We start from the raw sequence: 21435 nt of genomic DNA on the forward strand, positions 1-21435 counted from the left end.
ATTTGATACACATATTACCAACAATGGCGGGTTTTTGTACTTCATTTGAATGCTATTGTACATGTAGGAGCTTGTACCATTCTATTCATAGGACATTACATCATTATTAAGAGGCATTGCTGTTGTAATAAGCACACTTACATGACTTAATACATTATGTGTGATAGGTGATTTCCCTTCAGCAGAAATTGTGAATACCAAATAAATGACAAAATGTATTGATTAATTGCATTTATTTTCTATTAAATACAAATAACTCAGCATCATAAAAACATTTAAAATAACGTCCAGCAGCTCTTTACATTGATTAGAGTCTGACCTGGTTAATTAATATCTTATATTACTGTACAACATTGAACAGTAAAAGGCAGTAATTGGCACAGAATAAATTGACCTCTTCACAAACATTGAAAAATATTTAATCTAAATAAGGCATATTGTGGTTAGTTTTAAAGATGATTTGTCTTCTCTTTAGAAATACAATTTTAATCCACTCAGTTTTTTTTTTTTTTTTTTTAAACATTTGTGAAAACATAATGATAAAGTCTTAAATCATAGTGGTTTTCTGCTTGCATAAAATAATCTTTATCTCTAATCTCTTTATACCTTCTGTTAGAATTATTAATAAATAAATACTAAAACTTTCACTTTTAAATTTGGAATTATTATTCAATAAAACAAGATAATTTCAGTAATAGAATATGGAATATTACAATAATTAATATTAATAAATGGACATTAAGGCCTTATGCCTTAACCTACTTTATGTAAATTATTACACTGAATCTTTTTTAAAAGCGTGGCTTCATGTTAACACTAACATAACGATAAGGTGAAACGTGGCTAATTTGGATACAGCCTTAGGTGTAATGTAAATGTCTTCACTAAATATTTCAGTCTGTTCACTGTATAAATGCTTTCACAGTAATACACAAGGGTAGAGAAATGGGTGCATTCTGTTTGTGCTCTCTCTCCTCATTCCTCTCCTTGTTCCTCTCTTCCCTCGTTTTCTCCCTCCTTCTCTCCTAACAGGACACACAGCTCAGCTAGCCGCTGCTGCATTTTGGGAACTCCGGACAGAGACGTCTCCAATCGCTGCTTCTCCTCCTGAAAAACAAAACACACAATGTGACTCATTGTTTTTAAATAGAGGGAGGATTATTAGGAGGCTCTGTCAGGCCTTTGACTATTCTTTCATATATTCTTATAACAACTAGCCAGGACACATTTCTTTTGTTTTTGTTAAACCAGGACTACACCAGAACTAAACCAGAACTGACTGAATTGGTTCTACAAAAGCAATGTAAAACATAATTGAGCACAAATCTGCCCAATACTAATCAGTAAAATAGTTTACTGTCCTCTTTTACAATGTACAATGTAACAACATGTAAGAACATGTAACTCTAACCATAACTTTAACCCTTACTACCATGTAATTACATTTATCACATGTACTGCAAAATAAAGAGTGACCCAATAATCTAATGATTTGATCACTTCACCCACTTTTGGACAGGAGCAAATCCAACACCTTAAAAGGTGTGCTTGAGTCCAGTTTTGTCTCGATGTAAACTTGGTTTGAGACTGTTCTGGTCCTGGTTTAGTTCTAATTTAGTTCCAATTTTCCTGTGTGCAGACACCCTCAATCAAATATAAAATGGACATTTTGGCAGCAGAGGATGCTTAAGTTGTTCCAAAAATGCCATTAGCAGAGACACCAATGCTCCTGTCTGTTTCTCTGACTGAGAAAATACAGTTAATTACCATCACATGAACTCATTACTCAAATATAGGGTTAGGTAAAAATGTATCTGTTAAGGGTGAAACTAATGTCTGTAAAGCACAGGCACTAGTTTCTTCCTTAGTTTCTTCTGTTTATCAAGCATATTTTAAACATATCCTCGCTCTGACCCTCGACCTCTGGCTGACAGCTGTAACCACAACAACCACAGCATCCCCAATCACCACGGAAACCACAGCATCAGCAGCATCAGGACCAGGATCAGAAACTGAGCATGGCCTTGGGCGAGCACTGAAACTTTATCCACTGCCCACACACTTCATCACTATATGAGCTGTGTATGAGCAAGATACAGGGCAATGAGTTTAACAGAAGAGCAAGGGAAAGTAGGACTAAACCAGGACTAAACAAGGTCTAGACTAGGGATTATTGGAACTAAAAAAAAGCTGTGCTAAACCAGGCATAAAATAGTTCAGTCATTTATAAACCAGAGTTGGTGGTTGGATAACCGCCTCCCTCCAATTAATATTACAACTGTGTCCTTGGGCAAGACATCCCACCCTCGCTGTCCCTATCTGGGAGTGTGCGAATGGTTCCATGTTCGCAAAAGCTATAAAAATTCTATCTATTTCTTCAATCATTTCACACGTCCACAGGGGGTGCTCAGGAGGTGTTAGACTGATAGTAAAACAATATTCAGAGTTCAAATAGGCTGAAAATGGAAACTGCAGATTTTCACTCCCTCCAGGAGCCATTTTGAGCCCGTAAATGTACAATTGAGAAACACTGGTCTATATGAGTGTTTTCATGATACTAAAATTTAAAACTCGATTTTAATACTAAGGAATGGACTCGATACTCAATATCGATTCTGATACCATGCTAATAAAAAATACCCTTTATTTAGACAACAGAATGAGATTTTCAACATGTTATAGTTGTTTCCCCTCACCATTTACTTACACAAAGTTGTATCTGGAGTGATTTGTGCATGTTTGAGAAATCTTTCATTGCTTATTTTCAAGACAACATATTGTTGATCAATCCTCATTTTCACCACCACTGGCATACATGTGCATTTTTTAAGCATATCTTTTTAACTTTGCGCATGCCCTTATTTGTATTTGTACTTATTCAGTGTGTTTATGTTGCACTTTTTCACCGAAGCAAGTTCCTAGTTTGTGAACTGTGTTCACAGACTATGGCAATAAGTCTTCTGATTCTGATGTACGGGTGTAATCCCTCAGTCCCCATATGTGATCATATACTAGTTCTCATACAGCTCAAGATTGTTCTCAAATCTATTCACGAACGATGTCTGTGTAATTCCTTCAGGAAAGGCTCATTTCTGTCCTGTAAAAGTGACTTTTTTAGTATCGATATTTGTTCAAACAAGTATATAGTTTTTATACTAGTTTTAGTATCGATTACCATTCAATTTTCCAATACTTTTGACAACCCTAGTCTAAACTAAACATATATCAATCAGGACTAACTGAGACTAAACCAGGACTGAAACCAGTACAGCAAACTAGTAGTAAATCATGGATACACCAAGCTAAAGTCAGGCTAAACCTGAACTCAACCAAATCTGAACCCAGGTTAGAAACTTTCAATAGGCAAATCAAGATTAAAATTATTGTTGACTGTTTGCTACATATTGCAATAAATGTAAAGCCACTTCTCTCTACGTAACTAATTTCAATGTAATTTCCTGTTCCCCTGTCATGAACCCAAACGCGGCAGAGATAACGAGCTGATAACGTGTTTCCATGGCAACCCTAATGACTTTTTATGGGCTTTTATTGGTCCAAACCTGCAGAGACAGACGAGTGGAGGCGTCGAGAGGCACGAACTTCCATCCGCCCTCGCCGTCAAACTGCAAGAGGTGAGAGTGGTACTTCCTGATGGACACAGAAGACAAGAAATTCAAAGTTACATCATCAGAAAATAAAAAAATAAATATTAAATGTACCATCATTGGAGTCCTATCTACAGAAGGCAGTATGAGCTTTGGAGAAGCAGACACTGATGCAAAAAGACTAAACTAGACTCAAAACTCAGTGCCTGTAGTAGTAAGTAATACAATAAGTTAGTAAAGTATAGGTTACATTACTATTAGTAGCACTGCATATACTGGTACAGCAAAAACATTAAATTACAAGTACTAGTATTAATACCATCTCTATTATTTTGGTAGTTATTGATATAAGATGAAGGATTATAAAAGAATAAATGAAAAATAAATGAAGATAAAACTGTTAATGGAAGCATTTGTTCACTGTGAGATGGAGATGTGGGGGTGTATTAAATGGGAAAGAGAATAAATGCTGATAATCGATGAAAACTACAACTATTACCACTACATTTACTGCTTTGCTACTGCTGCTACTTTGCAATGCTAGTTTTAAAATGTTGGTGTGCAAATAAGAAATATATTAAGAAGCTTAGATAAAGAATCCAAATGTGCGTTAAACCTCTCGCTGGAGTACACACTTGCACTGAACGCAGTTTTGTAAGTCATCAGAGCTAAAGGTAATTGATGTTAGTTCCCCCATTAGCACAGAAGCAGTACACAGAGTAATTGGTCCCGTCTGCTCCTCCGAAACGGCAGTGTGCTGACAGCTTCGGTCTTCATTGTGTCTTCTGCTGCTGCTGCTACTGCTGCTGTTAAGCTATTGTGTAAAATCAAAGAGCATGAACAGAGGGTGTGTCTGTGGGCAGTGCCTCAGCGCTCTGCTGACCCCTACAGGCCAAATAGAAAAGTCAACGTAAAAAAAAAACAAACAAAAAAACAGTATGATGTGCAGATAGTAATTAGTGTTTTAGTAGAAAGTGTACCTTAAGACAGGTATTTCTTAAAATACTGGGTACACTATGAAAGAGGAAATACTAGTCATATGGTAATAAACAGAAAATTCTAAATCTCAGTTGCAATAATAAGAGTAAATTCATGAGCAAATGTCATAATATCAGTGGTAAGAGTAGTAGCACTAGCTATTATAATTATAGTAGGAAACGTAGTACCAGTATAAAAAAAATGTATGTAGTAGCAGTATGTAACTGTAGTACAAATGATATAAATATGTTTCAGGTTCCTGCTTTATATGTGACACTTTGAGAACTTTTACCCACCCAAAAGGTGTAATATTTTGTTTTAATGATTAATTGCTATGGTAACAGCGCTCTAATTTCATCACTCTGAAATCCATGGATAAGAAACTCCAGAGTGAAATTAGAAGCATAAAAATGGTTGTAGCAGCAGCCGATGCAGTACTATGTTTTCTATGGTACACATCTGCATTATGACATAGTACTGTGCTGCTGTTACGAGTACTGACCACAGTGAGGGTCTGTGTGTAATTGACAGCAGAGCTATCCCAGCATCCTTTGCGGCCTCGAAAATGCTTCCTTCCACATCGATGCTGACAGCGCTGGTGCACTCGTCCAGGAGAGCATATCTGGGTCTGCAAACAGAAAACGACAGGAACCCCACTTAATCCCACTGTGGGTCAAACAATATGTAGTATCTCTAATGTAACTTGAATGTATGGATTTCCTTTAGTTTCTGGAAGTATCTATTAAACTGTATTGATTTTGTTCTCAATATACCAATACATAAGCTTGAATTACTATACATAGTTTGGGGACACCAAAAATCTGATCATTATCTGATTTCTGGAGTTAACATGAAATGTCATGTACACACATTTGATGTGAGTAATCTAATTTCTTTCTGATTCACACCTGTGCAGGTTTTGACAAGGAAGATTATGTCAAAAGGGCTTTTTTTTAATCCCTTGTACTACCAAATACAGAAGTTAATCCACAAAACTATTGAACAACTGAGGTGACCGTGCTTTTGATGATCAGATTTCTTTTGTACATGCAAACACACAAAAAATCTGATCTAATTAAAGTGCTATTCTTCCAGTTATCAGATTTTGAATGGCCATGTAAATGGCCATTAAAAATGTATGAGGTAAATGTTTGCAGGGGACTAACAGTTGCTAGGGAAGAAAAAGTTAAATAAAAAGAGACAAAGAAAATGTTTTTATTTAAAAAATTAACTCTTTTTGTACATTTATTTTTGTATTAAAAAAAAAGAAAAAAGAATGAGTGTCTTACCGGTGATAGAACATCCGAGCCATGCCCATCCTCTGTTTCTCTCCTCCAGATAACACATCCTTCCAGTCACTCACTGCCTCCCAGCCTGAAAGAACATCATGGCATTAGTCTTATACAGATCTTCCCATCCCTTCCCAAGAGTGAATTTAAGCAAAGCCCTACCTCCTTCTCTGTCCAGAATGTAGAGCAGGTGGACCGTCCTGAGGATCTTCTCCAGATCAGAGTCTGAGATCCCTCTGCTACTCATGTTCTCCACAGAGTCTGGGTAGATGACCTGGTCCCTCAGAGTGCCCTCCGACATGTACGGCCTAGGGGAGGAGTAATATATTTAATAACAAGAGCTGTAGCTGTTGCATTTGTAGGTGCAGTAGTAGTACAAGTAGGAGTAGTAGCAGTATCTGAAGCTGCAGGGGTAGTATCTGTAGTACCTTTGTGGTATATAGAACATGTGCTCTGGCTCAGGTCTGTACAGAGCTCCTCCATACACAGGCCACAGTCCAGACAGTATCCGGAAGAGAGACGACTTTCCACAGCCATTTGGACCCGTGATCAGGACATTCATGCCATCTTCAACCTGGAAAAAACAGGGGGAAAAAAACATTATTAAAACAACAGTTTCCAGCATGTACAATTTGCCTTCTGCCCAGAGAGAATCCAATCCAAAAAATGCCTACTATAATCTCTTCTTTCACTATATCCAAAAATCTCTGGCTCTGTCCCTGTCCGCTCCTCTGTTTATATCTGCTGTTCTGGCTCTGCTCCTCTCACTCTGCTCCTCTCACTCTGCTCCTCTCACTCTGCTCCTCTCACTCTGCTCCTCTCACTCTGCTCCTCTCACTCTGCTCCTCTCACTCTGCTCCTCTCACTCTGCTCCTCTCACTCTGCTCCTCTCACTCCGCTCCTCTCACTCCGCTCCTCTCACTCCGCTCCTCTCACTCCGCTCCTCTCACTCCGCTCCTCTCACTCCGCTCCTCTCACTCCGCTCCTCTCACTCCGCTCCTCTGACTCCGCTCCTCTGACTCCGCTCCTCTGACTCCGCTCCTCTGACTCCGCTCCTCTGACTCCGACTCCGCTCCTCTGACTCTGCTCCTGTCTCAGATCTTTCATTAACATGCATAGCCCACAGTGACGCCGAAGTGCCTTGAGGAGATACAAGTGAATTTGGGAGCTTGTTGCAGCATGTTTAAGCTCTCTCTTGGTCTAAAACTGTTTTATTATACACTTTGAAAATCCTGGAAGTTTTGACCCGAGGCAATACTTGTTCTGTCCTCGTTGCTGTGGAAACTGACACTGAAAATAACAGCTTTGCAAAAGACGGGAGGAAAGGATGTATCAATTTTACACAATCCACTTTTTTGCCAAAATATTACACACTTCTAACTTCACCTGTACCAACCTTTGACTAACCTCTAAAATGCCCTACTTACATCTGACAGCTTAACAATTCTAGTAGCTGAAATACTGCCAGCTTTGTTTAACTGTTCTGTGAAGAAAACAAGCTGTAATTTCTATATTGAATGAATTAAGTTAAGTGGGAGAAAATAATAAGTTACAGCAAAATTTCATAAGACTTTTTCAAAATGAAAAACAAAGGTTTACCAAAATCAGAAAATATTTATTCTTCTGAAAATATGCTAAACTCCTTAAAAAATAAATAAGTGCATAATATTTTATTAAGGCACTGTGCCTGACTTTTACTAAATAACAGAACTAGTTCATGGAGTGGTCCCAAGTTATTCGTCACATTCCGACCATTCACTGCAATGATTGTATACTGCATACACATGGCCACTAACACATATTTCCTGATTACTTTACAATAAAACACTTCAAACTAGGTGCAGACAGATTCACATAATTTAATTTCAAATAGTATAGCCTGATCTCATTTTATGGCTTGGGACTGCAATGTCACTCTCTCAATTCCAGTGCAAAACAAAAATCTCATCCAGCATGTTTTCAAGTTGGAATATGTCTCACAATTCCAAATGTTTCAACTCTGTGTAAGGTCATCCTCAGTGGAATTTAACTTCCATCCAAATCCAAGTTAACAAAGTTTTATCAGATCAGAGAGAGGCTGGAATGGACCAATCAGAGAGCTGGGAGTTCAGGGGTCAACCGCAGATGGATGGAAAGGACCAATCGGAGGATAGCAGAGGTCAAGGGTCAAGCGTTAGCCACAGAGGGGCTTCAGTTAGAGCGGCTAATTCCTCGACAGTCAGTTAAAGGGGACATAATTACTGCTTTGAATGGAACACACGCAGAGTTAGAGACATTTAATGAGATGCAGGCGCCCATATGAACTTTGACTCTGAACAGAGGCAGAGACATGGAAAGAATGAGAGGAAATGGAAAAGAGAATATTATATAGTTATGGAATGAGGGAGAAAAAGACCCATACACAACCCAGAGAACTACAAGATCAATGTACACTGTGGGGTAATTATGTTTAAAGGCTTGCTAGATAAATAAAGCATATTAAACTTCATACTGTTTTAACAACAACCAATAAAACCGCATTACAATGACTCATGTTTGTTTTAATGGCCTCCCATGAGCTGGCATATAGTTACTTTGCAACTGATGTAATCAGGTGTGTGATGCTAACTCAAGGCACTGCTCCATCTGAAGCTCTATTTCTCAAGATAGGCTTTAATCTGAGCTTTATTTTAACACAATAAGATTATAAAAAAATGACTTAGTTGAAACTACAACAGGCGAGGTGATTTGTGCTGTTAAACAAGTCTCTTACAAAAAAAACAATAGAGTCACAAGATAGCTAGCATTAGCCAACAGTTTTTGAGTTATTCACTCTCACATTTTGTTAAAACACCTAAACGTGACCATGGATGCTCATATTGCTCACAGGCTCCTGAAAATGTAATCCAAAAATTTTCATTTTGTCTTCTTTTATACATTAGCAACTTGGGTTCTTTTTAAAGAGAGTACAGCAGGAGATGTATTTATTTTGGTGACGTGGTTCAGCTGCTAGCCACAAGCCATCTTTAGATCTGTCAAAATGTGTTTTTCAACACCATTTTCTATATTTTCTTGAGCTTTCAGACTATCTAACTTTTTTGACAGTTTGCTAATATGTGAATTGTGTCATCGTGGCAACTGCTGAACATTCCACCATAGACATACAGAGCCTTCTCCAAAAAGAATGACCTACTGAACTGGACCCTGGGTGAAACAGTCAATCAAAGCTCAGCATGTGTCCAGTCTGATAGTGACACCCTGTGGTCACATTCACACACTGCATACAACCAAACTAATACACTTATGATGACAACAGTGAATTTAAATATTTAAAACAGAAAAACAGTGTATATATGTTGAGTTATACTAAGTGAGTTACCTGTATGTTGAGGCTGGACACCACCACGTCTCCTGTGGGAGTGATGATCGGGAGGTTTACACAGCGGATACCCTTCTCCATACTGTACACCTGACCTATATATGACATAAAAGCAGTAACAATGGGACTTTTTTCGAACCAGACACATGTCATTACAACGTCATGTGACATTTCTGAGGAAGGCAGCAGAGTACAGCAGAAGCTGTCAAGGTATGATAAAAACAGAGGTCGATCCATAAGAATAATGCTCACTCTATTACTATAGAGATCTAACTAACCTGTCAACTACACTGGTGTTTTTAGAGTGAATATGTTTCGCCTTTCATTCAAGTAGCTTCTTCAGTTCTGATTCAAGTTGACAGAATTCAGCCTTCTTTTGCTATGGATCGTCCATAGACTACTGAGTTATTACAATACAAATTTGTAATCTAAAGGGCTAATGTCTCTACTAACTGAGCTGCTGGGATGCAGATGACATATGGTGTGTTACCTCTGATGTGCAGCTGGCTGACCCTATGTCCATGCAGCACCACAGCTTGCTCCTCTCTGCTTCCCCTTCCCTCCTCCTCCTCATCTCTGTCCGAAGACCTTCTGTACACTCCATTATTAACATCTTCAAACACATCCAGCATCTCAGATACTCGGGACGTGTAACCTGCCAGCTCCGTCACCTGAACAGAGATTTATTTATTTTATACTTATCATAGTTACATCAGTTAAGTGCCAGTTTGTGAAGATTTTGTTGAATGAAATTGTTGATAATTACAAAAATCAGAATCAGAATCAGAAGACTTTTATTGCCATAGTCTGTGAACACAGTTCACAAACTAGGAACTTGATTCGGTGAAAAAGTGCAACATAAACACACTGAATACGGTAAATACAAATACAAATAAGGGCATGCACAAAGTTAAAAAGATATGCTTAAAAAAATCAAATGAAATACTTAAAGGGAGAAAATATGTACAACAGCAGCATCAGAACAACAGTGCAAACATGGCTTATTAAAGTGACCGGTGTTATTAAGTGTACAGTTTAGTGCAGATATTATAAAGTGTTCATGAGACAAACAGCAGAGGGGAAGAAACTGTTCTTATGGCGAGAGGTTCTGGTCCCAATGGACCGTAGCCTCCTGCCAGAGGGAAGTGGCTCAAATAGTCCATGTCCAGGGTGAGAAGTGTCAGCTGCTATACGGCCTGCTCGCCCCCGAGTCCTGGAGACTTACAGGTCCTGTATAGATGGAAGGCTGCAACCAATCACCTTCTCAGCAGAGGCACAATGCGCTGCAGTCTCTGTCTGTCCCTGGCAGTGGCCCCAGCGAACCACACAGTGATGGAGGAGGTGAGGATGGACTCAATGATGGAAGTGTAAAACTGCACCATCATCTGGACTGGCAGCTTGAGTTTCCTCAGCTGCCGCAGGTGGAACATCCTCTGCTGGGCTTTCTTGATGAGGGAGCTGATGGTCGGCTCCCACTTGAGATCCTGGGTGATGCAGGTGCCCAGGAAGCGGAAAGAGTCCACAGTGGTGATGGGGGAGTTCGTCAGGGTGAGGGGAGGCAGGGGGGCTGTGACTTTCCTGAAGTCCACAATCATCTCCACTGTCTTCTGGGCGTTGAGCTCCAGGTTGTTGCTGCTGCACCAGGACACCAGCCGGTCCACCTCCCTCCTGTAGGCAGACTCATCGCCGTCCGAGATGAGTACGATGAGGGTGGTGTCATCCGCAAACTTAACCAGTTTGACGGAGTCGTGGCTGGAGGTGGAGCAGTTGGTGTACAGGGAGAAGAGCAGGGGAGAAAGTACACAACCCTGTGGAGCTCCTGTGCTGATAGTCCGAGTGTCCGAGACATCCTTCCCCAGCCGCACGCGCTGTCTCCTGTCTGTCAGGAAGTCAGTGATCCACCTGCAGGTGGAGTCAGGCACGTTGAGCTGAGCGAGCTTGTCCTGGAGCAGAGCAGGGAGGATGGTGTTGAATGCAGAGCTGAAGTCCACAAACAGGATCCTGGCGTAGGTTCCCGGGGAGTCCAGATGTTGGAGGATGAAGTGAAGGGCGAGGTTAATGGCGTCGTCCACAGACCGATTGGCTCTGTAGGCAAACTGCAGAGGGTCCAGGAGGGGGGAGGTGAGGGACTTGAGGTGGTGCAGGACCAGGCGCTCAAATGACTTCATGATTACAGACGTCAGCGCCACAGGTCTGTAGTCATTAAGTCCAGTGATCCTGGGCTTCTTGGGGACGGGGACAATGGTGGACAGCTTGAAGCAGGCTGGGACATGACATGACTCCAGGGAGGTGTTAAAAATGTCAGTGAAGACAGGAGCCAGTTCCTCAGCACAGTGTCTAAGGGTGGAAGGAGAGACACCATCTGGGCCCGCTGCCTTACGGGGATTCTGCTTCCTGAAAAGCTTAGTCACGTCCTGCTCCACAACTGTGAGGGCAGTGGGGTAGGAGGGGGGGTCCGAGGTGGGTTTGGAGGTAATGTCCATGATGGTGGGGGAGGAGGGGGAGGGGTGTGAAACTTCAAACCTCGCATATAAACCATTTAACTTTTCTGCTAGTTGTTTGTTGTCCACGGCGGGAGGGGCTTTGGGCCTGTAGTTGGTGATTTGCCTAAGCCCTCTCCAGACAGAAGCAGAGTCGTTGGTGGAGAATTGCTGCTCCAGACGTGTAGCACTGGACTCTTAAAGAGTACCCCTCTATCTGTGTCCTCAAAATGCAATAATAGAAATTACTTACTAGGATCTTATTTTTCTGAAAGTTTAAACATTAATTGATCAAAAGACAGGTGTTGTATTGGATTAAAAAAATAAATGCTGTGTAAAACTGATAAGTAATAGTTATGGTACCCATGTCCCATCAGGAAGTAAAATGATAAAAGTCACAAAAATTAGAGCGAGGCTGTTGAAGGTAATACCCCATCCTGCCCACAACACTGATTTAGCAGAGAGCAGGCACTTAGCAACACTATCAATCAAACCTGTTGCTAATGCTACCTCGCCCTCAGGGAAAGAAGGCGCCTGATTTGTCTGTTATTAATGTTCATATCTTCAGTTACGGACACAATAGCAAAATAAAAATACTAAAATCATGTAGAGAGGGTTATTATGGACATTTTTAGACCAAAATGACGAAGCTCACTACAGCAGTTACGGAGAGAGAGGTGACAGTTTTCTAATGTAAAGGGAACTGGAGCCAGAGTTAATGGAGCCATAAGTGAGCCCATGCTCAATTCCTAATTGGAACGAAGCAGATAGCGGTTTAGATATGTCCATTTATGTATACAGTCTATGAAGAGCACAAGGCCATGCAAGTAAAACTATATGAATGTAATTGGTCATAAAATCAATCACAGTAGTAGAGGATGTAAACAGACACAATATGTGATAAGCATTGACATAATGACTCTTGCCTCCTTGTAGGAGCTCATGATCCTCTCCACGGCGTCAGCTGCTGAGTTCAGGAGATTCCTGGCTGTGGTGAATGCCTGAGTCCTCTCACTCACCAGCTCCTCCTCCTTCATCAAGATGGCTGCCTGCTTCACCTCCTCAGAGTCTGCACGCCACAAACACAGATTCACTTTAACTTTGCTAAACATACTTTCAACTAGAGGTAGATAAGGCAGATGCATTTAATTTTGCAAGTAAACCATCAATTAAGGTTTTTGTTCAAGTAATTCTGTAATTTGACAGTTTTATTTAAACTTGATGATTACTGATTATACTATTGAACTTACACCACCAACCTTTCATAATTTCATTCCTAAAATTAGTAGCAGAAATGGTGTAAGTGGCTCTGTTTATATGCACAACAAATGTCTTATCGTGCGGGGTTATCAGATTAACCCTTTAAAGACTGAGCACACTATGGGCCAGTATAGGTCACCTAGACTTTTATATTTTTGTTAGCCATAAAAATCATATTAAAGGAAGTATCAGAATTTACTGCATTTTTTTACACATCTACTTATATTTTACACTTTCATCCGTATTTTTTCTTTTACGCATCAAATAAATGACTGGGAAAATCCCCGCAGCACCCGCGCTCTCATTCGTCACCTTCGCGGAGCAACAGAGGCAGATTACCGTAACTGACGGAAAAATAATTAAATAGCCCCGTGCCTCCGCTTTGAGACGCTGTTTGAATTTACATGAGAGCACAACTGGTTGCGGAGTTACGCTGCTGGAAAGTCCGCATCCACGCGCTATCGCCGACGATAGGATCCGACGCTATAGGGTTAATAAAAATCTCATATTCACACCTGGTTTTGGCAAGGAAAATTATGCAAAAAAGGGTAAACTAGTGTGACAAAGACAAAAAGCCTTATTTTAAAATGCATTGTACTTTATCTTCCAAATACAACTTTTACTTTAAAAATCCACTTATTATCTGACACATGTTTTTGGTTATCTTATTTCTTTTGCGCGCCTAAACACAGACCAAAATTTAGATCTAATTATCTGCTTATCTGATTATTCTAGTTATCAGATTTTACTCGCTATGTTAATGTATACCGTGGCAGTATTGGCTGTTGTAGACCTGTAAGCAGTAGTAGTAGCAGACAGCAGTACTGTACCGTTCTCATGGTATCCGGTGGCAGTGATGATGGGGACGGCGACCATGACTAACCCCGAGGCGCTCCACACGTACTTCATGAGAAACTGTTCCAGCATCACGTACCACAGTCTCTTCAGCAGAATCTGATGGATCTGAGAGGACAGGGCTGCATAACTCCTCTGCAGCTGAGACATCTCCACCTGAAAACAGATCAATATGTTCAACAATGGTTATGCTTTCTTTGTTCATGACAAGAAGGCAAAATTCAGGGAAGTAGGGTAGTCGAAGGTATCAAAAATCAGATATTAATTGATACTAAAACAAGTATGGAAAATTAGATACTCATTTGAGCTTTGATCTATACTAACAAAGCTACATTCACAGGACAGTAATTAACCTTTCCTGAAGAGCTTTAGAATGACTTTGAGCTGTATGAGAACAGGTATAAGACGACATAGATTAGTATACGCCGATGGACCACAATGGAACATACCTGGACAATTTAGGGATTACACATATATCAGATATAAGAGCGCATTGTAAGATAAAAGAGAGTGCTATAAAAACTAACTGATAGAAATATTAAGTATTATTTTCTAACAACACTATTAAAAGATATCCTTACTTATTGTACAAAATGACTTAGTGAAGCCATTTAGATGGTTGCGTGAGAGAGGCATGTGACCATTTACAAAACAAACAACCCCAGTATTTACATTGAGCAGTAAAGTGCGTCTCTGATTACACACTGTTCTACAACTTCAGAGAGATCAACCCGCAAATACAAAGCTAACGCACCAAGCAACTAACCAGTCTATAGTTTAGGAATATTAAATGGGATATTCTCTTTCTCTTTCTATTCATCACAATACACATTTATATATGACTAATAACCAGGACTGAAATATTCAAAGCCGTAGATTACACTGAACATACTACTACAGCCTCACTCACCAGTTACCAACAACAACAAATTAGTCTGGTAAAGGTTCACTTTGTAACCTTTCTGGTGGAGAGACTGGGATGTCTCTTCTTTGGAGATTTTATTTCTTTCCCTGGAATGTTCCACAATATGGCATAAATGTATCTATTTCTATGGAGACAAGCAGGTGACACCATAGACATAAAAGTTGTAGACACTGTTCGATACTGATGCCATCAACCGCTTAGCAACTCGGCTAGTCCAGGAAGATTTTAGAAAACCAGTATCCCCTGTATTTTTTCCTAAGCTGTATAGCATTATCAGATAAAAATCACAAATTATGAATAATCAAGAGTGTGTTAGAACACACAGGGCGTATCTGTAGAGAGGTGGCCCCGCTCAATTAAGAATGCAAGCAAATAATTTGAGTAATAAAAACACCTGTAATTGAATAAATGCAAGTTAGATAGGTTTATTACTACACTGTGGAACATTCCAAGCAAGACAATAACTTAATGGAGACAAAAAAGAAGGTTGCACACCCTCTGCCAGAAAAGCCACCTACAGTAGTAAATTACACATTTATTACATATAATGCTGAACTAGCGAGGGGCATCTGATGCAAGTATCCTTAATTTAGTTTTAGTAGAAATAACCCAGCACAAAAAATCACTCTATTATTGAAAAGAGAAGTTTCTGTGTTGACCTTATGCCCTCCGTAAAAGGCGATCTCCTCTGAGTTGGCGATGATCCGGGAGTGCATGTACCTCAGGTCTCCTTTCCGCTTGGCCTCCTCTGCCACCAGTTTACCAAAGCGAGGGGAGCAGGAGCGCAGCACTTTGGCCGTTAGCGCCACCACCAGGCCGGCAATTATAGATGGCCATGTGGTGTTTGCTCCTAGAACGAAGAGAGATATTATGAGACAACCACATCTTTTTAGCAGTGTCACTATGACATTGTATTTAATTAAAAAGAAAGGAACTGGCCTGGCACGTAGTTTTAAACATGGACATTTTATGATCTGTACATGAATATTAGTTAGTTAATGAATTAGGTAAACCATTACTGTGAGTTCATTTAACCAAAAACATGTGCTTGATTGTGCTTGATTAGTACTACTTTTTCCACCAATTCATGCTTTATGTTATACAGAGAGCCAAAGTAGGTTAAGTGTCATGTCCAAGGACGCTTTGAAGAAACTAAATGCCAAGTATTAAGTGTACCATCCAACAAACAGCCAACATCAAATCTTTAGCCTATATTATGAGTAGTTTTAAAAACAAACAATGAATCCTATCTGAAACAATCTGAAACATTACAAACTTCCCTTGACATGTTGACAGTTTTACCTTTAGACTGAGCCGTACGCAGCAGGGTGTAGCAGGTGACCACCACGTCCAGAATGGGTTTGGTCAAGTTAGAATACAGATGAGCCACGGAGGCAGAGAACATGACTATGTCCTCTGTCAGAGACTGGTCTGGGTTTGACAGGCGCCCATCCATGTTAGACACACGGTAATATGTCTGGAAAGAAGATGAAAAGGACTATCAATCTAGTTTTGTGGGACAGTTATGACATAATATTAAGAGGGTACACAATGGATAATGTTAAAAACTTGTATACATTAATTATGGCACTGCAATTGTCATTGAAGCGTATACAGCAGGTTAGAGTACCTTTTTCCTAAAACATAGTTTTCCTCTTTATATTTAAGATTTTACCAAAAAAATGTGTTGTTTTTCTTTTTATTCTGGTGGACTTCATCATTTTACTTCCTGGTTGGACATGGGCCGTGGATATGACATATGCCTAGAAGATAATTCTAATTCTGTTACCTAGCAACCACAACGTCAACAAGGGCCAAAAACTCTAGTCTAAAAATTGGACAATAGTTATTATTAGACAAATAAAAATAGATGACAACACCTTTAAACTGTTGAATGAAGGTTTAAATTATCAAAAGAAATTACTTTTTTTTACCCTGCATTTTGGATGGAATTTTCTGTCGATCTTATAGGTCTCTTTTTAGAGATCACCGCTACTTCCTGTATATTAACTTTTTCTCCACAAACTGCCACTTAAACTATGATAAATATTTACTACACTTACTTCCCACCAAGTCATGTAATAATGAGTGTCATATGAGTGACATATGCACTTTAATTAAGTCAATAAAGTACTGTATTTTTTGGACTATAAGTCGCACTTTTTTGATAATTTGCCTGGGGCTGCGACTTATACTCAGATGTGACCTATATGTGAAATTATTAAAATATATAGTTTCATATCTTTGTTATTGTCACAGTGACAACTGCGCAAGGACACTCTAGGCTTGTGTACCAGTATAACAGCCACACGGAAGCAAAAGCAGCACTTCATGTACTTCAGGAGTTGACGGAATTCAGAAGCGACACCGAGGATGAAGAATTCAATGGATTTAGTGATTTGGAGTGAATAGAGTTGATTTTTTTATGCTTTAGTTATCTGATTAACTGTTAATATCTTACGTTCACATACCAGACACGTATTCAGATCGTTAAAATATAAATGTGTTACGTTAGCATGCTGTACTGCTATTCAGCCTGTTGTTCTCTATTTTATTGTTATTATTATAACTTGCCTTTAAAGATAAAATATCTGTTCTTGGTCTTTATTTCAAGTTAAGATACATTTTTGGGTCTTACTATGGGTTTTAAAAGTTACATTTTGGTATTGGCAAGTATCTGTTATCAGTCACAATAGCAGGCCTAAAAAAATTTATATCGGCTCACCTCTATACACAGGCATGATTGTAGTCAGTAAACACTATTAAACCACAACATTTAAATAGTAAGTTTGTGGAAGCAAGACAACAACTAAAGAGTGCCTATGTTTTGTACCTGGTTAGTAAAGTAGAGCTGGTAGGCGTGGTTGACCAATCGGCTTCTGAAACTCAGGCTCAGCTGACCTTCCAGAAAGCGGATGGCACTATTGATGAAAGTGGCGGGAACAGCGACAAGCAGCCATTTGGCTAGTTGTAGTATGAAAGCCTGAGGATCTTTCTGGACGATACACTTCACAATCACTCCTGAAGAACAACACAAAATAATTCAGTCACTGTTACTGGCAAAAGCAATATTTCACCTCACACAAAAAATGTCAATAGTAATTTAGCATCTGCAATTAATGCTTACTAATAATTATTATGGCGTGTTTGTTTGTCGTAATCTATCAAAGGTCATTGAAGGCTAATTTAGTACAAAGTTGGAACACATTCTAGAGTTCTTCAAGATTGTAATTATAAGTTTCACACAAAGCATCTCTCAAACCAGCTGAGGCAATATCAGCTCTTCCAAGTAAAACAAAGTGACTTTCCCCCCAATGGAGAACAACATTTCATTTTTTTTCATCAAAGTACCATCCAGCGCAGCGACGTAGATGGAGAGGAAGGTTCGGGTCATCAGTGTGAGAGAGTGCAGGACTAACAGAGCGATCTCCGGACAGAGCAGACGAGGGAACAGCAGCTTCAGGAGGCGAGAGAGACGAAGGAAGAACTCACGGTTCACAGCGGGAGATCTGAAAAAAAAAAAAAAACATTATCAGACGTGGGAATAAGTATGTACACACGTGGGATCCTCATCAGGAAATAATAAATGCAGAAATTACCTTGAATGAATTATGACATTCATTACAATGATTAAGAATAAAACATAAAATGTGTATATTTAATGCTTTGCACCTGCTTTACAGGTTTGTCAGACCTTACACAGCTCTTGTTCATTCATTCCATAGTGGATGGTGGCAAACAACTATTATTATTAAATAGCAGTTCCCTTTGTCAGAGAGGTGTCCTGGGGTTGACTGACGGTAGTGATGCTGCCCATCTGCACCATCGACTCCTCCAACCACCACCAATCACTCACAAGCCACATTCAGACTACACAAGGTGGGGAAAGTGTCTTGCCTAAGGACATAATGACAAAATTTGGTCAAAGCGGGAATCGATCCTCTGATCTTCAGGTTGGGGGACAAGTGCTCTAACTGCTGCCACTGTAATCTCTCTTAATTGCATGTGAACACCAGATGTGATAATTGCTGCTCTAGAATGAATCTGCCTCAAAAACTCACAAAATAAAATATGCCAACAATTTGCACATCTTGAATAACATGGCCATTAGTGCGCATGATCCTATGTTAATATGGCAGGATGTTTTTGAAAACCATACACTACACGGCAAGACATTAGTCACTCACCTGCTCTTCTTTTTGGCTTTGCTGTGATTGGTCAGATCTGAGCTGGATGAACTGCTGACCACACCCATCTGGGGAGTAGTCCCACCCTTCTGTTTACATCCTGCAGCTGCCTGGAGGACACCATAGAAACTTTACTATTATTCTCTGATGAACAGCTAAGTCCCTCTTGCTTTTATTATGATTTATCTTAGACAGTATATCTCACAGAATACCTGCAGCCTCTTCCACACGAGTGGAGATAGTTTTTTCACTGCGTACGCAGTGAGCAGTACAGCCGTGAGCTTCTTGAGCCTGGAATTGGATCTGAGCTGCGACGGCAGCTTCTGATAGGCCTGCTGCATGATGATACAGGTGCCGCTTCCACCAATCAGAGGCTGGGAAACGGGTGAGAGCAGAGGTCACAGCATCATGTACAAGAGGATCTCCATTCCACGCCTTTCACCTCCTAGAGAAAGAAAATTTTAAAAAATTAAAAACTTTACTAGTGGTCCTCCTTTACTAGTACTCTCACCTCTGTTTTTAATGCAGCTTCTACCTAATGCACTGTAGAGGTAAATACTAAAGAGACTAACTAGTCTCTGATCAAGTAACAGTACATTTTGTACTAGTACTACAAATATCCCAAACATTTCTTTAGACAAAGCAGCTGACCTCGCATTATGAAACAGTCCTACCTCAAATGAACTTGTGGCTTTGAGCTTTGGGGGTTATATAAGTTTATCTCATACTTTCTACTGCACTGATAAAGTCATAAATCCTATATTATCAAAGCTTGTTTCATACTTAAATGCAACATTACTGAATATGGGGGAAGGGAAATACTAAACTGTATACATAAATGTTGTTGTTTATTTGTACACATTAAAAGCTATTTGTCTTCTTGATGTATCCAAATATATGTGTGAGATATAGACAGGTTTATAAGTAAACAATATCACTCCTACAAAACTATGTTCACAAGCACATACAATAAACATGGTTACAACAAGACTACTATTGCTATTCCTTTATGAGCTGCATTTGGTTATCTCTGACCTCCATTAACAGTCCTACTACTCTGCCCTACTTTGCCAGAGGATAAAAATAAATTAATTAACATTTCATATAAGTTTACCTGAATATGAATAAAGTGTATCATAATAAATTGGTGGCATTCTTCGATTATAATGTTAAAACCTCCACAACAAAATTACATTTATCGGATATATTCAAATCCTCAAGAAGCAGATATGAATGTGCAGTAGTCACAAGTCTAAGGACTAGTTTAAGAGCGTATTACAGTGTACTAAGAGCAAACAATGTAGTAATTCACACAGTTAAGAAAGCCCTAAGCGTCCTGGGTTATTTCTCAACTCTGAGACTTAGTGGCAACGCTAAATTGTCCACTGTGTAAAAGTATGAGAGAGAACTATATACCGTAAGATATAAGATTTTGCAGAGCGTAGCAACTTGTTATGTTAGCTAAAGTGGTGCAGTGACCCACCGTTAGCTCGAGACTGTACTTTTAATGTGAAGCGGCTAGCGGCGGCGATTTGATATTTTTACTCTTTTTAAGAAAACAACAACTACAAAAAAACCTGTGCTATGTTACTTATAATCTAGCAGTAAGTTGGAGTTGAGTGCAAGACCTTTTTGAAAGGTCACAAAAGCAGCTAACCTGGCCATGACAATGCTAACCGCTAACATAACAGGAACTTTGTTGCTTCTCATCTGCACATGAAAGAGCCTAAAGTTTGACATTTGGTATCACAAAACTAAATCTAAACTTGATTGGAATGAGGACAGAATGAAGACCTATGACTTTAGCTTACGCATAAGAAGAATGATGAAAAGTTTAAAGTGTTAAAAGTCTTTTTTAAATAGGAAAGTAGGAGAGAAAGTTCAGCATCTGTTTACCTGACGAGGACGCCCGCCGAATGCTGTAGTTCACATCCTCCTGAGTCTCCTCGTTCCCTTCCTACCCCCTTTTCTCAAGTAATACAATCCTCTCATTGTATTAAATCGCATATGGAAAGTAAAAGTAAATTTATAAATATAATATGGGATATATATTATTCTGCTTACTATAAAAAGGTAGCTAAATGTCACTGTGCTTGGAAAAGTTAGGCCCATCTTACCATTAACTGTACAAACTTGTACAAAGCCTTCAACAAACCAAAGGGTTTTCACTGTGTATAGAACTTACAAACTCGTATAAAATTAATGCTCCACATAGACATATAATAAAATAATATAAGCTTTACATCGCCCTCTAGCGCTTATACACGCAATCACATGTGACCTAACACAAAGCCTTGTAATAACCATTGACTATGTAACTGAAATAGTGGGTCAAGGAGGAATCTTTAAGACCCAACTACATATGTAGGTCACGTGAAACCTAGGCCTATTTCAGTAACAGTAACTCTTTCAAAGTGTTTTTAATGTGCCATTTTAACTTTCTTTTTTGTAAGGTGTCCTTGTTTTAAAAGGCACTATCAAATGAAATGAATTAAAGT

The 21435-nt window shown here is 39.4% G+C and overlaps 1 protein-coding gene across 1 annotated transcript; it reads right to left on the bottom strand.

Moving 5' to 3' along the window:
* Window positions 1-220: 220 nt before the first annotated feature.
* abcd1 (ATP-binding cassette, sub-family D (ALD), member 1) lies at window positions 221-20877 on the bottom strand. Its single transcript, XM_033969529.2, has 17 exons — window positions 20834-20877; window positions 19150-19382; window positions 18938-19047; window positions 18102-18259; window positions 17584-17771; window positions 16053-16227; window positions 15410-15600; window positions 13801-13981; window positions 12637-12779; window positions 9721-9901; window positions 9231-9325; window positions 6301-6446; window positions 6035-6180; window positions 5873-5957; window positions 5086-5211; window positions 3561-3648; window positions 221-1107 (listed from the first exon to the last, which is right to left on the bottom strand). The coding sequence occupies exons 2-17, from the start codon at window positions 19276-19278 to the stop codon at window positions 976-978; spliced, it is 2274 nt and encodes a 757-aa protein (XP_033825420.1). The 5' UTR covers window positions 19279-19382; window positions 20834-20877; the 3' UTR covers window positions 221-975.
* Window positions 20878-21435: the final 558 nt, after the last annotated feature.

The sequence above is a fragment of the Periophthalmus magnuspinnatus genome, chromosome 7 (assembly GCF_009829125.3).
Source record: "Periophthalmus magnuspinnatus isolate fPerMag1 chromosome 7, fPerMag1.2.pri, whole genome shotgun sequence".
NCBI classification, from domain to species: domain Eukaryota; kingdom Metazoa; phylum Chordata; class Actinopteri; order Gobiiformes; family Gobiidae; genus Periophthalmus; species Periophthalmus magnuspinnatus.

What these genes read in the sequence shown, in the direction of transcription:
- abcd1 (XM_033969529.2), bottom strand. Translation starts at nt 19,278, where the DNA reads ATGCAGCAGGCCTATCAGAAGCTGCCGTCGCAGCTCAGATCCAATTCC. An exon ending in GCGTACGGCTCAGTCTAAAG is followed by an intron (nt 15,601 to 16,052) that starts GTAAAACTGTCA and finishes TCTTCGTTCTAG; the next exon opens with GAGCAAACACCACATGGCCA. An exon ending in ACACACAGACCCTCACTGTG is followed by an intron (nt 3,649 to 5,085) that starts GTCAGTACTCGT and finishes TGTGTCCATCAG; the next exon opens with GAAGTACCACTCTCACCTCT.